This window comes from Argopecten irradians, chromosome 6 (assembly GCF_041381155.1).
Source record: "Argopecten irradians isolate NY chromosome 6, Ai_NY, whole genome shotgun sequence".
NCBI classification, from domain to species: domain Eukaryota; kingdom Metazoa; phylum Mollusca; class Bivalvia; order Pectinida; family Pectinidae; genus Argopecten; species Argopecten irradians.
In genome coordinates, this window is record NC_091139.1 from 4,515,716 (window position 1) to 4,528,273 (window position 12,558).

Genomic DNA, 12,558 nt, shown 5'->3' on the forward strand with positions numbered 1-12,558 from the left:
TAAGCCCATTCAAAAGTTTGCAGAGAAAGTCTTTTTGATGGAAAGCAGCAATCCTTGACCTTTATTGACTTGGGTTCGATTTCAACAAATCTTAAAATCAGGATATGGAACCAATGGACTAAGGAACATTGTTTTGTTGGTGAAATATAGAGGCATGAATATGCATGAGTCACCATTCTAAGAGTCACAGTTGGGGGAACATGCAGGTTTCCATGGTAACTGAATGACCTGGCAATACATATAATGCCTCTTCTGCATGTGTAGTTCACCTATCTGTAGACATTACATGCTCTTCCTTAGGTTGGCATGACGTCTGCTTCATACACTTAGTTATAAAGTTCTAATAGAGATTTATGCCACAGTGTCCGAATCCTGAAATAAAGGTATAATCTATATATAGCATTTTCTCTAGATACTGTACAAGTCACAGGAGATGCTCCAATCGTATGCAACTGTAGTGTAGCCATGCTGGATGGGAAAATTTGCAATTAGGGAAATTACTGAATGCATTATAAGATGTTTGGAATGATTTAGAATTCTTTTCCAAGGGATGATTATTGGTATATAAACAATTGTGATGATACATCTAGAAGTTATGGTTACCTTGATCCATGAATCAAATAGCATAGCTTCCATGTTTGTCTTTATTTTGCCTCTACAAACACTTACCGTGTTGTTATCTCTTTCTTTTCTAAACCACAAGCATTTATCATTACGAAAAATCATACAATGCTGCATGTTGTTTAAAATACTTTTGTCATGTTTTTATTTCTGATTTTTACTTGTTTATGTTTTTTCATCTTTTTATTTCTTGTCTTCTTTGTTTTTCTATTTTTTTGTCGATCTCCCCCATTGATCCCCTTGAAAATGACCCGCCCACGGCCATCTTGAATTATGACAATACAGTTCCAAGTGGTGAACCTCAAAATCTAAGCGGCCGACCAATCGACTCTCGGAGTATTGAGGTCACATGGAACCCACCACCTCCTGATCAACAAAATGGCGACATAACAGGCTATAAGATATTTTACGTGAAAAATGTGCCTGATTTGTTGGAAGAAGATGCCCAGACTGTCACTGTAGGGGCCGACGCCGACAGGCTAACGTTGGGGCCCCTAGCTGTGTGGACCGAATATAAGATTTGGGCGCTGGCGTTCACAAGTGTTGGTGATGGTCCAATGTCACAACATATCATCGTGTCGACGGACGAAGATGGTAGGTAGCGTCTGATTGGCTACTCCGTGCAGTAGTTATGCTAACTCTGGCTGTGGAAAAGGAACTCTGTCATATATCTCTGATTTGAGTTCCTCTTAACAAATATTTCAAAATTATATATATGTTAATATATCTTATGTAACTTTAAGACTAAACCGTATACTCATACCTGATCTGAATCTAAAATTCCATCACCCTCTATTCTGATGCGATAGAAACGTTTCTTACTACTAACAACTTTCTGTATCATAGTTCATTATCAGTTTCATCACCATTATCATTTCCCATCAATTACTATATAGCACAATTCTTCGGAATTATGTAATATCTTAGCTTTAGCAATACTATATCATTCTGTTATTGACTATGAAGGTTTTTAACCTAAATTGAATTATAATGCATGTAGAATTCAACAAAATTTAGTCAAAAAATATATTTAGTTCATTTAATGTAAAAACAAATTTGGTTTAATTGATTGGCTTCTTTATGAATTTGATTAATTCAAATTTTGGTATTTCATTCATACTAGCACATTTCATTCATTGTTCATTTTCATTAATGTCAGCTCTGTCTTCATTGCACTTTTCATTTCCCACATTGTACCATTGTCATCTTCTGTCCTGGGCATTCATGGTTCTATTGCATCCTTACATTGTTATATCTTTGCATCTTCTATATTGTTCATCCAACCTTCAATAAATGACAAATTCTTTTAAAAAAAAAATCTTTTTCTGCTGTTGAAGTGTCAAAACTCTTTAAGGATATAGTGCAATGGATACTTCTATTTCTTTCGAAAATTCATCCCACATTCAGTAAATGTCATCAAATTATTTTAAAATTTTCTATTCTAACTCCATTTTGTTCTTTCAATGTTCTTCAAATCATACAAGATTCTCCATACATTAAAAGATTTCTTTCATCATATCCCATAATATTCTAACAATTTTCTCCCTTTGAACTTTGAACCTTGACCCCTAGTAACACTACTGGTGATGGTATATATATATTGCTGATTTAATAAAATTATAAATTTTTACGAATATGTAAGTATAGATGTATAATACTTTTATATAGTTAATTACATTTTCCATGGAAAACAAACAAGCATGCTGCATGTTTTTTCTCCATTTTTTCTGTCGCTGTATTTTTTTGTGGCTTTTCCATATTTCTACCCTCTGTCTTTTTTCTATTTTTTTTATTCATTATTCGTGAATGTTATTGATATTGATTCACTGACAAACTACCATGGCAGTCTATCTCAAATAATTCAAAACACAATATGGAAGTCGAAAAGAAATGGAATTTTCACCTTTTATTTTGAAATAGAATTTAAGAAATGTAGTCACCATGAATTGAATTATCAATAAGAAAAATATCCCAGTTTTTGTATCCCATGTAAATGTATAGACTTTGATCACAATAACTGTCACACTGGTACGGAATGCTGGGTGCTTACACTGAGGTACTGGTATGAATGTTTGTCTGTGGGTTGATTCGATATTGTCTGTAAATTTATTGTCCAATTAAATTCCTTCGCTGTTTGAAGTATTGTTGATTGGCTCAGCATGTTGATATGACTAACAATATGTCCATGTCTTTAAGTAGACATGGTATGAGAAACGAAGGAGAGATCATACGACATCTCTAACCAAATGACATGCTCTGATTTACCTATTGATATTGGGATATGTGTCATGACATTTTTGTACAGCTGTTTTGACATTACATTGAACCTATTCAATATATATATATCTTGTACTGAATGACTTCATCGATTGCATGGCATTTTTTCTCAGCGACCCGATATTAATACTCTTAAGAGTCGATTCTTCAATGGGTACAGCTCGAACTGTAGACCAGATTTTCTAGACACTGACCAAGTATTATACCTGCATATACGCTATCTGTTATTCACAACAGAACAGTTGCATGCGTCCGTCTGCGTTGCGCATTTATTAGAGAACGATTTCTGCCATGAGGCAAATTTTATCCAAATTGAATCTTTTAAATGAGTTTCAGTTATTTTTAGAAGTTAAAAATAGACAGCAGAAACATGTTTTTTTTTCATTTCCTATTAAATAAAGAGTGGTATTATTTAAGTAGACTTCGTCAAGATATGTGGGGAAATTTGAAAACAAATCCATTGTCCTAAATTCTTCAGACTAGAGGGAATTTTATTTGTAGTTTTTATTTACAAAAAGCTTTTTTTGAATAGCTCCTTCTGTACGATGTAGATTCTAGACAGTCTTTTCTGCCATGTTTTTTTCCTTACAGTTTATATGGAAACTTTCTGTTACGATATAGACTAGAACTATATTATATATATACTGTATAACTTCCTGTGTAGCTTAGATGTATCTAGGTATGGGCACCAACCAAATCTTAAAAACGATAACATCAAATTGTAACATGTTAGAAAATTAAAAGTTTGGCTCAGGTTTGGTCTTATTTTAAATCACCATTTTGGTTGTTGCTATGGTAACTTGGATGCAATGCAGCGAGCTAGGCTATGATATCGAATTTCTTTTGCGATGTGGAAACTTTATCAAATGCTTCATCAACTATCCAGATACACCTTAACTAGAAAAAAATTATATACGTTATGGATAGGGAAGTGAATCTTGCACATCCTGCCTTCTTGATAATTTTTTGTTTTGCATTTTGTTCCATTTATGTTTTTTCATATATATTTTTTTATTGAATTTTGATTATAATTTTTAAAGTCATTTAAATTGTTTTCGCATTTTTTTTTTAAATATGTAGTTTTTGCACATTTTTTTTAATTTTTTTTTTTTTTATTTTTTTTTTTTTTGTAAAATTCTGATTTTGCATTATCAAAATAGCCTTTTATTGAATTCAAACAACAAACATTTCAATTTTTTCAAGTTATTTACTTATTTCATTATTCAAAGAGCACAAGTTTTAAATTTTGATTTTGATTTAGTCACTTTAAAAAGAAAAAAAATATACAAATTTTTCTGCATGCTGAAAATTTTGATAATTTATGACGCATGAGCATAAAAAAGTTTTGTTAAGTTATGTTTGTTAAAAAAAAAAAGATGTTTTCCCGGAAGCATGAATGAGTGCATTTTGATATTTTTCACAGATGTGCATTTTTGAAACTTGAACAAAGAAAAAAAAATTTTTACTGAGTTTGCGTGCTTGTATTTGAAAAGCTTGTTGATGCACAAAGAATATATAAAATCCAGTATACTGCATATACGACTGCCGTAGACCAGCGCTTACATACTCTCCTATGTATAGTAGTTACCGACAACTTTGTGTGAAATAAGCTCTCCTATATATAGCAGTTACTGACAACTGTGTGTGAAAGAGCTCTATATTGAATCAGAGTCTATGTAATAGGAAAACAACTAAGCATGTAATAGGAAAAGCATAGGCATTCTGAACAATTATTAAAAGCAAAATCTTAAGATATCCTAAACAGTGATGATAACAAAATATTATAAAATTCTGAATAGCAATTAGCAACGAAACCAAAGATATTTGGAGGCACATAAGCAACAAAATGCTAAGACACTGACATTCCTGACAGCATTTCGCAGCTTAGACATTCTGAACAGTAATAGTCACAAAAACACAGCAATTAGCAATGAAAACAAAGAAATTTTGAACTTCAATCAGCAAAACCTAGGACTAACTGGACAAAACCTTAGTCAGTCTAAAAAGTAATTGGCAGCAAAACCTGAGACATTCTAAACAAGGATAATAGCAAAACATTAGACATTCTCAAAAAAAAAAAAATTACAACACTCTGAATAGCACTTACGAACAAAACCAAAGGCAATCTGGACAATTTCTAGGCATTCTGAACTGTATGTTATTAATTTAACAGTAATATAATAGCATACCTGAAATATTCTAAATGGCAATTAAAAGTGAATCCTTCATTGACATTCTGATCAACAATTTCCTTGAACAACAAGGAATAGATAATTAGCAAAAAACAAAGGTCTTGTTTGTATTTGAGAACTTATTTCACACATAAGTTATTATACATGAATTATGCGTGTAGGTTTGAACATTTATTGCTGTATTACAAAACAAAAGATTGTGACTCAATTGAATTCATTGTTGTACTCAATACTCAATGGCGGCCATGTTGTTTTCTTTACAGTCCCTGGGCCTCCAAAATCTGTCCGTGTCGAAGTCATCAACTCGACCACCATATTTGTGGAATGGCGTCCACCAGAGACTCAGCGAGAAAACGGAATTATAAGAGGTTACCAAGTATACTGTGTTGTTGTGGATAGTAAAAATCGGCCAAAAGATGGCACCGATCGTATAACAGATACGATGGATGGTAACCGGAGAGAGGCTGTCATCACCAACCTTGACCCCGCCACACGATATTCTATCAAGGTAGCAGGCTATACCAGGAGAGGAGATGGACAGCGCAGTGTGGAAAAATTCATCGTCACATCAGGGGCAGGTAAGTCAATGTTTCTTGTCACATCAGGGGCAGGTAAGTCAATGTTTATCGTCACATCAGGGACAGGTAATTCAATGTTTATTGTCACATCAGAGGCAGGTAATTGTGTTTATTGTCACATCAGGGGCAGGTAAGTTGATGTTTATTGTCACATCAGGGGCAGGTAAGTTGATGTTTATTGTCACATCAGGAGCAGGTAACACAGTGTTTATTGTCACATCAGGGGCAGGTAACTCAGTGTTTATTGTCACATCAGGGGCAGGTAACTGAGCGTTTATTGTCAAATTAGGGGCAGGTAACTGTGTTTATTGTCACATCAGGGGTAGGTAACTCAATATGTATTGTCACATCAGGGGCAGGTAATTCAATGTTTATTGTTAGTCAGGTAACTCTGAAAATCATGTTATAACCGTAATGATTTTGTGTTGCAGCTCAAGACTAAAAACATGAGTTTATATACTTACTGCAGGAGTAAGCAAAGGAAAGACATTTTTGCCCCTATGTTCTTTATCTATTAACAGAATCTAATCAAAATCCTCTTTCTTGTAGTGCCAACTATACCACGTAACCTGAATGTAGAATTCTTGGGTGAAGATCCCCCACAGGTACAGGTAACATGGCAGAGACCTCGGGAAACTCATGGCAAGTTGGCAGGATATAAGGTGTTCTGGGGACGGAGAGGAGAGAAATACACACTGATTAATTTAGGCCCCATTCATCATGCTTACATCTCTGATATCTTAGGTACGTATTCTTTAGTTAACATTTATAACTGTATGTCGCAATCTTCAATAAACCTTCAAACAAACTCTTAAAAAATGATGAAATCAATTTATCATTTCAGAACAATGAATTTCCCCATAATATTTGCTTCAAAAAATTATCTCAATGTCAAATAGTGTTGATATATCTACCAGAACAAACGGAAAAAACACTATACAATAAAAAAATGTTGTTTAGAATTGTTCATGTTAATAATAGGTTGTTCTATAACCACTTTAGGTCTTCCTGCTGCTGTACTGCATCTCTATCCTCTTTTTATTTGACAGACAAAGGACCACAGCCACGTATGAATTCCTTGTTGTAGCCCGAAATGAAGAAGGTGATGGTGTGAGAGCGTCCCAAATTATCACAACTCCGGATGGAAGTAAGTGCCTCGCGCTGCATTCATACTGCCTAGTCGGCTCAGCGCTGCAGCAGAGAAGACGACGGCCATTTCACTCAGCGTTACTGCACGTCAGCGTGGTCTCACTACTGTGACGACCATATTTGTTGTCGTAGCAACAGTTCAGTGTCCCTCAATGTCGCCACACACCCCCTTAGTTCCCTTGGGAACCTGCTTTTGAAGCCTACAGATGTTATCTATAGAGTGCTTGTGACATCCATTTGTCACTCTTTTCATTTATTGGCTTTCAAAATATTTTTTATATATACATTTATGTTGTAACTATATATTTTCATTTAAATGTTGTACTTGGTAAAATCTGCTTATTTTAAACGTTTTGTTTTCATTTATGACTTGTATTGTTTTAAACTCCTTATAATTTTATGGTATTATTAAAACTCTTCATTCCTTCTTTATATTTTCATTTAAAAATATCATTCTTTTTTAAGCTCAAAATTTGCATTTCTTGCATTAGCTGATTACAAGAAATCAATTTTACTTGTTTTCATTTTGGAACAAAGTGTTGGTGAAGGGATCCAGTTTATTATTTTTTCTCAATTTTGTGGTTGATTTTGGATATTCTTTTTTAATTTTTTGCATATTTTGAGTTGTTTTATTAATTGTACTTGCACATTCAGAGTGAGATATGCGACACCTCTTTGTGTATGACAGATATTGTAAAATTAAGAAAAAAAGGTCAAAGTTCAACTTCTTGAGCATCTTTCGTACATGCTTACATGGCTACTGTTTTGGTCTCTAGCATGTTAAATTGAAAGCCAACTGCAGAAGTTGTTTTGATAGAATTTAAACTTTTTATTGGTGTTTCTAATTCTGCTTTATAGTCTAACTTTCATGAATATTGGCTGAAACAAAAATAATCACAACTTTTAATGTCTCAAATATTTGGATGCATGTAAGTTTGAATTCTACATTGCTATGAAAGTATTCAAACACTTTGTTTGAATTTTTTGGTGTCTTCTTTCTTTGCTAGATTAATATTCATTTATCAAGAAATATTGACAAAAACATTTTATGGCTTCTTGAAACCTTTTATGAAATAATGTATAGAATAAATCCATTTGAATCGATCATTAAATATATAACTATATAACTTCATACATATATAATGAAGCAAGAAATATCTTTTTGGCACAGAAAACTGAAGGTATATCTATATATCACATTATGTATCATATTCACAGTCAAAATGGCTATTTTCACAATTTTCATTTATTAAAGACAATTGATGAAGCTTTTGTAGACATAAAAGTTCACTTTGTGAATTTTTCGATAAATTACCCATTAATTTTTGAGGAATAAGAATGTGCAAGTATAATTATAGAACATTGGTGTATTGTACGTTTGTGTTTTGTTGTGTACATTTTCTCTCTTTTCTCCCCCTCCTATCTGTAGTCCCCGATGGGGCCCCGCAGAATTTCACTGCGACAGGCCTGACTGAGACCAGCGTCAGACTCGAGTGGGACTTACCGGCTAAAAAACTGCAAAACGGCGAGATTATCATGTACCAGCTTGTTTACCATAAGATGGCCGACCCGACTAATACCGAGGATCTTAACATCACCGGCATTCAGTACGACGTACACAATCTCGAGATGAATACAGATTATGTTTTTCAAGTTAAAGCGTACACAAGTCAAGGAGCAGGTCCATGGACGGTTCAGCATCCATTCCACACGTTTGGACCAAGTATGTTAATAAAGAGAGGTCGATCAAGGGGAGATAACCCTTGCCGCACTGCGATGGGTTTGCAGCAAGCTTTGCAAGAGACATTTATCTTACTAATATGCGTAACCAAAGTTTCTACTAAGCATTACTACTAACAAGAGGAATGTTGGTCGGGAAACATTGATTTGCGATAAGCATGTGTTGTTTTGTGGTTTGATAACGATACTAATTAATAATCATTTGTCATATTGATAAATGTTATTTAATCGCAGATGGTATTAATTAATTTGAACCGGGAAATCAAACTGTCATTCACATGATAGTCCTTACTTTTCTATTCTTTCTGAATATTGATCCCATCACTTGCTCCTATCCCTCATCCATGTTGCCTTCCCCTCCTCCCTCACATCCTCTGATGCTCGCGCCCCACCCATGTGACATCCCCTGCTTCTGTCCCTAATCATCACCTGTGTTATATCTATAAATATCTCACCAAGCAAAGTACGACACAACAATGTTCACTTCTCTTGACCATCACATACATGCCCTGCGTTCAAGACGATGCAAATATTTTTGTAGCGATTGCTTCACAAAGCGGTATTGTGTTGGTATTGATTTAGTCGTTTAATTATTTACTATGACTTTAGTATTGATTTAGTCGTTTAATTAGTTACTACGACTTTAGTTACATTAGATATCATCTAGATGTTGTGGTACACTTCTTCTAACTTATTCACCGACCCCCCAGAACACGTGAATTGATGATGTCATGCATTTTGTCCACAGATTTGATAGCACTACTTGATGTCATTTTGATAATCCCTGAAAAATTCACTGAGTTTCAATTTTAATTTAAATTCCTTTTTATTTGGAAAACTGAATGCAATTTTTTCCAGGCCTGTATGTTAGATTACAACACTCCTATTCTGAAAGCTAATATTTTATGTTCATAAACACTCGTACACTTGAGGTTAAAACTAAGTAGATTATTTGCATGTTTGTTTTACGGTATGTGTTAAAGAAACTTATAGTACATAGTACATGTAGAATAGTTTGGTTCATTCTGTAAACATATGAGATGAGAATTTTCACTGACATTCCAAAAATTAACAAAATTGCAGAAATTCAATTTTGACAAAAAAGTAAATTCTATTAACATTTTAAAAATCAAAAAATTACAGGTAGTTTTGGACACTAAAAAGAGAAATTATCCAAATAATTCTAAAAGATTATACCAGTCAATAGATAGATAAGATTCTCCTATGTGTGTGTCTTCATGAAAACTCAGACATACAATATTCTTTCTTCACTGTTGCTTGGCTGTATTGAATTTGGAAAGGGCACCTGTCATGTCACTGCATGATTCTATAGGAAAACTGAAATGTTTGAAATCCATCTACTGTGTCTATTTCACACTCCCTGACACTTGTCACTGAAATGTCAAATTTCAACTGAAATTGATTTTTTTAAGTAATAATCATTTGTTGATATGAACATATTTCCAAAAATTTTAAATAGAAGAGCAAAACTAAAATAATCATAATCACACACAAAAAACGATCCCACCACAAACTTGTAAACATTTTAATTTGTGTGTAGACTAGTTTATATTAGTCCATGTTTTGCAATCAGTGTTTTCTGATATATTCTGTAGTTTACAAATGATATAGGTCTTTGTTTCTCAAGAAGTATGAAAATCAGTATTATAATCCTTCAAAGAAAATTTTGATATTGAAAAATTTTGATAGTTTTTAAAACTTAAAAAAAAAACTATATCCATCATAGAATTACTATATATGAATGGTTTTGTTAAAATATTTTTTTTACTTTCAAATATTTTAATTACATCTATGAATTTACAGAATTTTTTATCTGTTATAATTAAGAATTATCGTATCATTAATCAACTAATAAAAATGATAGAATAATTTCTTGTCCTTTTTAAGAAATAATAACATGTGCATATCTATTTTTTCCTTTTACTCTCATCCAGAACCTCATGGTAACTATCTAATAACTATGCAAGCTTTATGTCGTCATACACGTCGACATATCGTTGTACCAAAGCTTAGGTTGGGAGTGTCAGGGGACACGACTCCGCCATATATGTCGTCCTGTCTAAATGGACTGCACCAGTAGATTATTTATATGTTTTTGCACTGCAGTTGTAATATTTTCTATCAGAGCTACATTTCTGTCATCTTCAGTCTGATTTCTGAATGTTGCTTACATTTTATTCTTAATTTTTCCTCAGAAAAATACATATTTTTTCTTTATTTTTCATATAATGTGTATATATATTTCACATGGGACAAAAAAATGGTCGTGCACACTGGCTTTATATAACATTACCCGTATCCTCAGACAAATGTGCTTGAAGAAAACAAACTTCTTTATAATTAATATAGAACTTAATTGTTTATGCTATTTATCAAGAAACATAATTCTTGCTGAATGTCATTAAAAAATGAAAAGGAAAAAAACTAGGAGAAAATCCATGATTCTGTGTTTCTATATAAGTACCATTTTGCATGTACTTGGTTCAGCGGTCGAGGTACCATACTCATATTCTAACACAATTTGATGATAATATTTTGATGCATGCTTGGGGATAATTTGATGTGCGTTATTATTTTGTATGTTTTGTTTACGTGTCTACATGTTATATGTTACCTATATCAATCGTATCAAACTGACCAGTCAATATTAGTTTGGACAGCGGTCACCTTAACATCTAACATTAATGTTTAGTAAAACACTTGTTTCTTACGTCACATATACTCAATGTTTATATATATTATGTATCATATTAAACCATTATTTTTAGTGTTAATCTACATAATTGACGAATCTTCTGAATATTTTTAGCCATTTTTCCTTTATCATGATGCTGTATTCTCTCATTTGAAGGATAACTGCGCAATTCTCTTATTCTAACATTTGCTTTCTTCATTTTGAAAATGCCTTTGTTTGAGTTATCATTTCAAAAATAAAATAATAAAATTTATTAAATGTTCACAAATGGTACCCAAGTATTGCAGCTGCTTTGAGATTGTTTTTTTTTCTCAAGAAAATTAGTTTTATATCTATCTGTGATAATGCAAAAATCAAATATGGGCAAAAAAAATGAAGATTCGTTAATTGTCAATGGTTGTAATCATGTATTTTAAAAAAAATTAATACGTCAATATTGCAGAGAATCATGATCCGTTAATTCTATATCATCCATAATGCTTTTAGTGATTTACCACAAAGGGAGACAACTTCATGAAATCATGATCTCAGAAATCTAACGGAAATATTTTTCACATGTCAGATTACTTCACTTTAGAAATAATGATTCAAATTCTGTGCATCAATATCCATAAGAATAAAACACAGTTTCTTTTATTTCTTTATAGTATTGATAGCTTTGCAGTTTATTGAAATGGAAAAAATCAAACTTTTCTGAAAAAATGCTCCATTGTGCTTCACTTTGCTTCAACAGAAATGTTTTCGATAATTTGATATCATGTGTTACTGTATTTTCAAGAAGTTTTCATTTAATGTTTTTATTTAAACAGTGTTGCCTCCCCCTGAAAACATCAAGCTCATCCGGTCATCTCCCGATACGATTCTGGTCACATGGGACGAGCCCAAACTTCCTGTCGCTGGTTATCGTGTGTACTACAACATGTTTGAGCTTCAAAAAATGGAACTGTGGCAGAAGAAAGATATTGGACCGTACACCGTCACAGAGCTTACAGAGCTTGACAGCGTGTCTGTGTATGCTGTCCGTATCCAAGCTCGATCTGTTGATGGTCGCTATGGCAACCTCTCTGAAGCTGTTGTTTGCCCTGTCGGACCATCACGTAAGCTCTTTTTTTTAGCCCACCATTATCAGATGACATATTAGTAAATGTCTGTCAGTATATTACACTTCAATTGAGCTTGTTGTGTTTATCAAATAAAGAATAAACGAAATGTTTACACTTTGTAAAACCTACAGTAGATCCCAACATATAGAATTATACATTTTGCAGTAGGCTACATGTACATT

General features: G+C 33.1%; 1 protein-coding gene across 1 annotated transcript in view; it reads left to right on the forward strand.

The window, feature by feature from the left end:
• Positions 1-12,558, forward strand: part of LOC138326158 (receptor-type tyrosine-protein phosphatase delta-like) — a 166,093-nt gene that overhangs the window by 139,797 nt on the left and 13,738 nt on the right. Inside the window, exons 13-18 of the mRNA XM_069272286.1 lie at positions 907-1,215; positions 5,354-5,668; positions 6,218-6,412; positions 6,732-6,815; positions 8,247-8,540; positions 12,083-12,370. Coding sequence (XP_069128387.1) covers positions 907-1,215; positions 5,354-5,668; positions 6,218-6,412; positions 6,732-6,815; positions 8,247-8,540; positions 12,083-12,370 — 1,485 coding nt within the window. The remainder of the gene's footprint in view (positions 1-906; positions 1,216-5,353; positions 5,669-6,217; positions 6,413-6,731; positions 6,816-8,246; positions 8,541-12,082; positions 12,371-12,558) is intronic.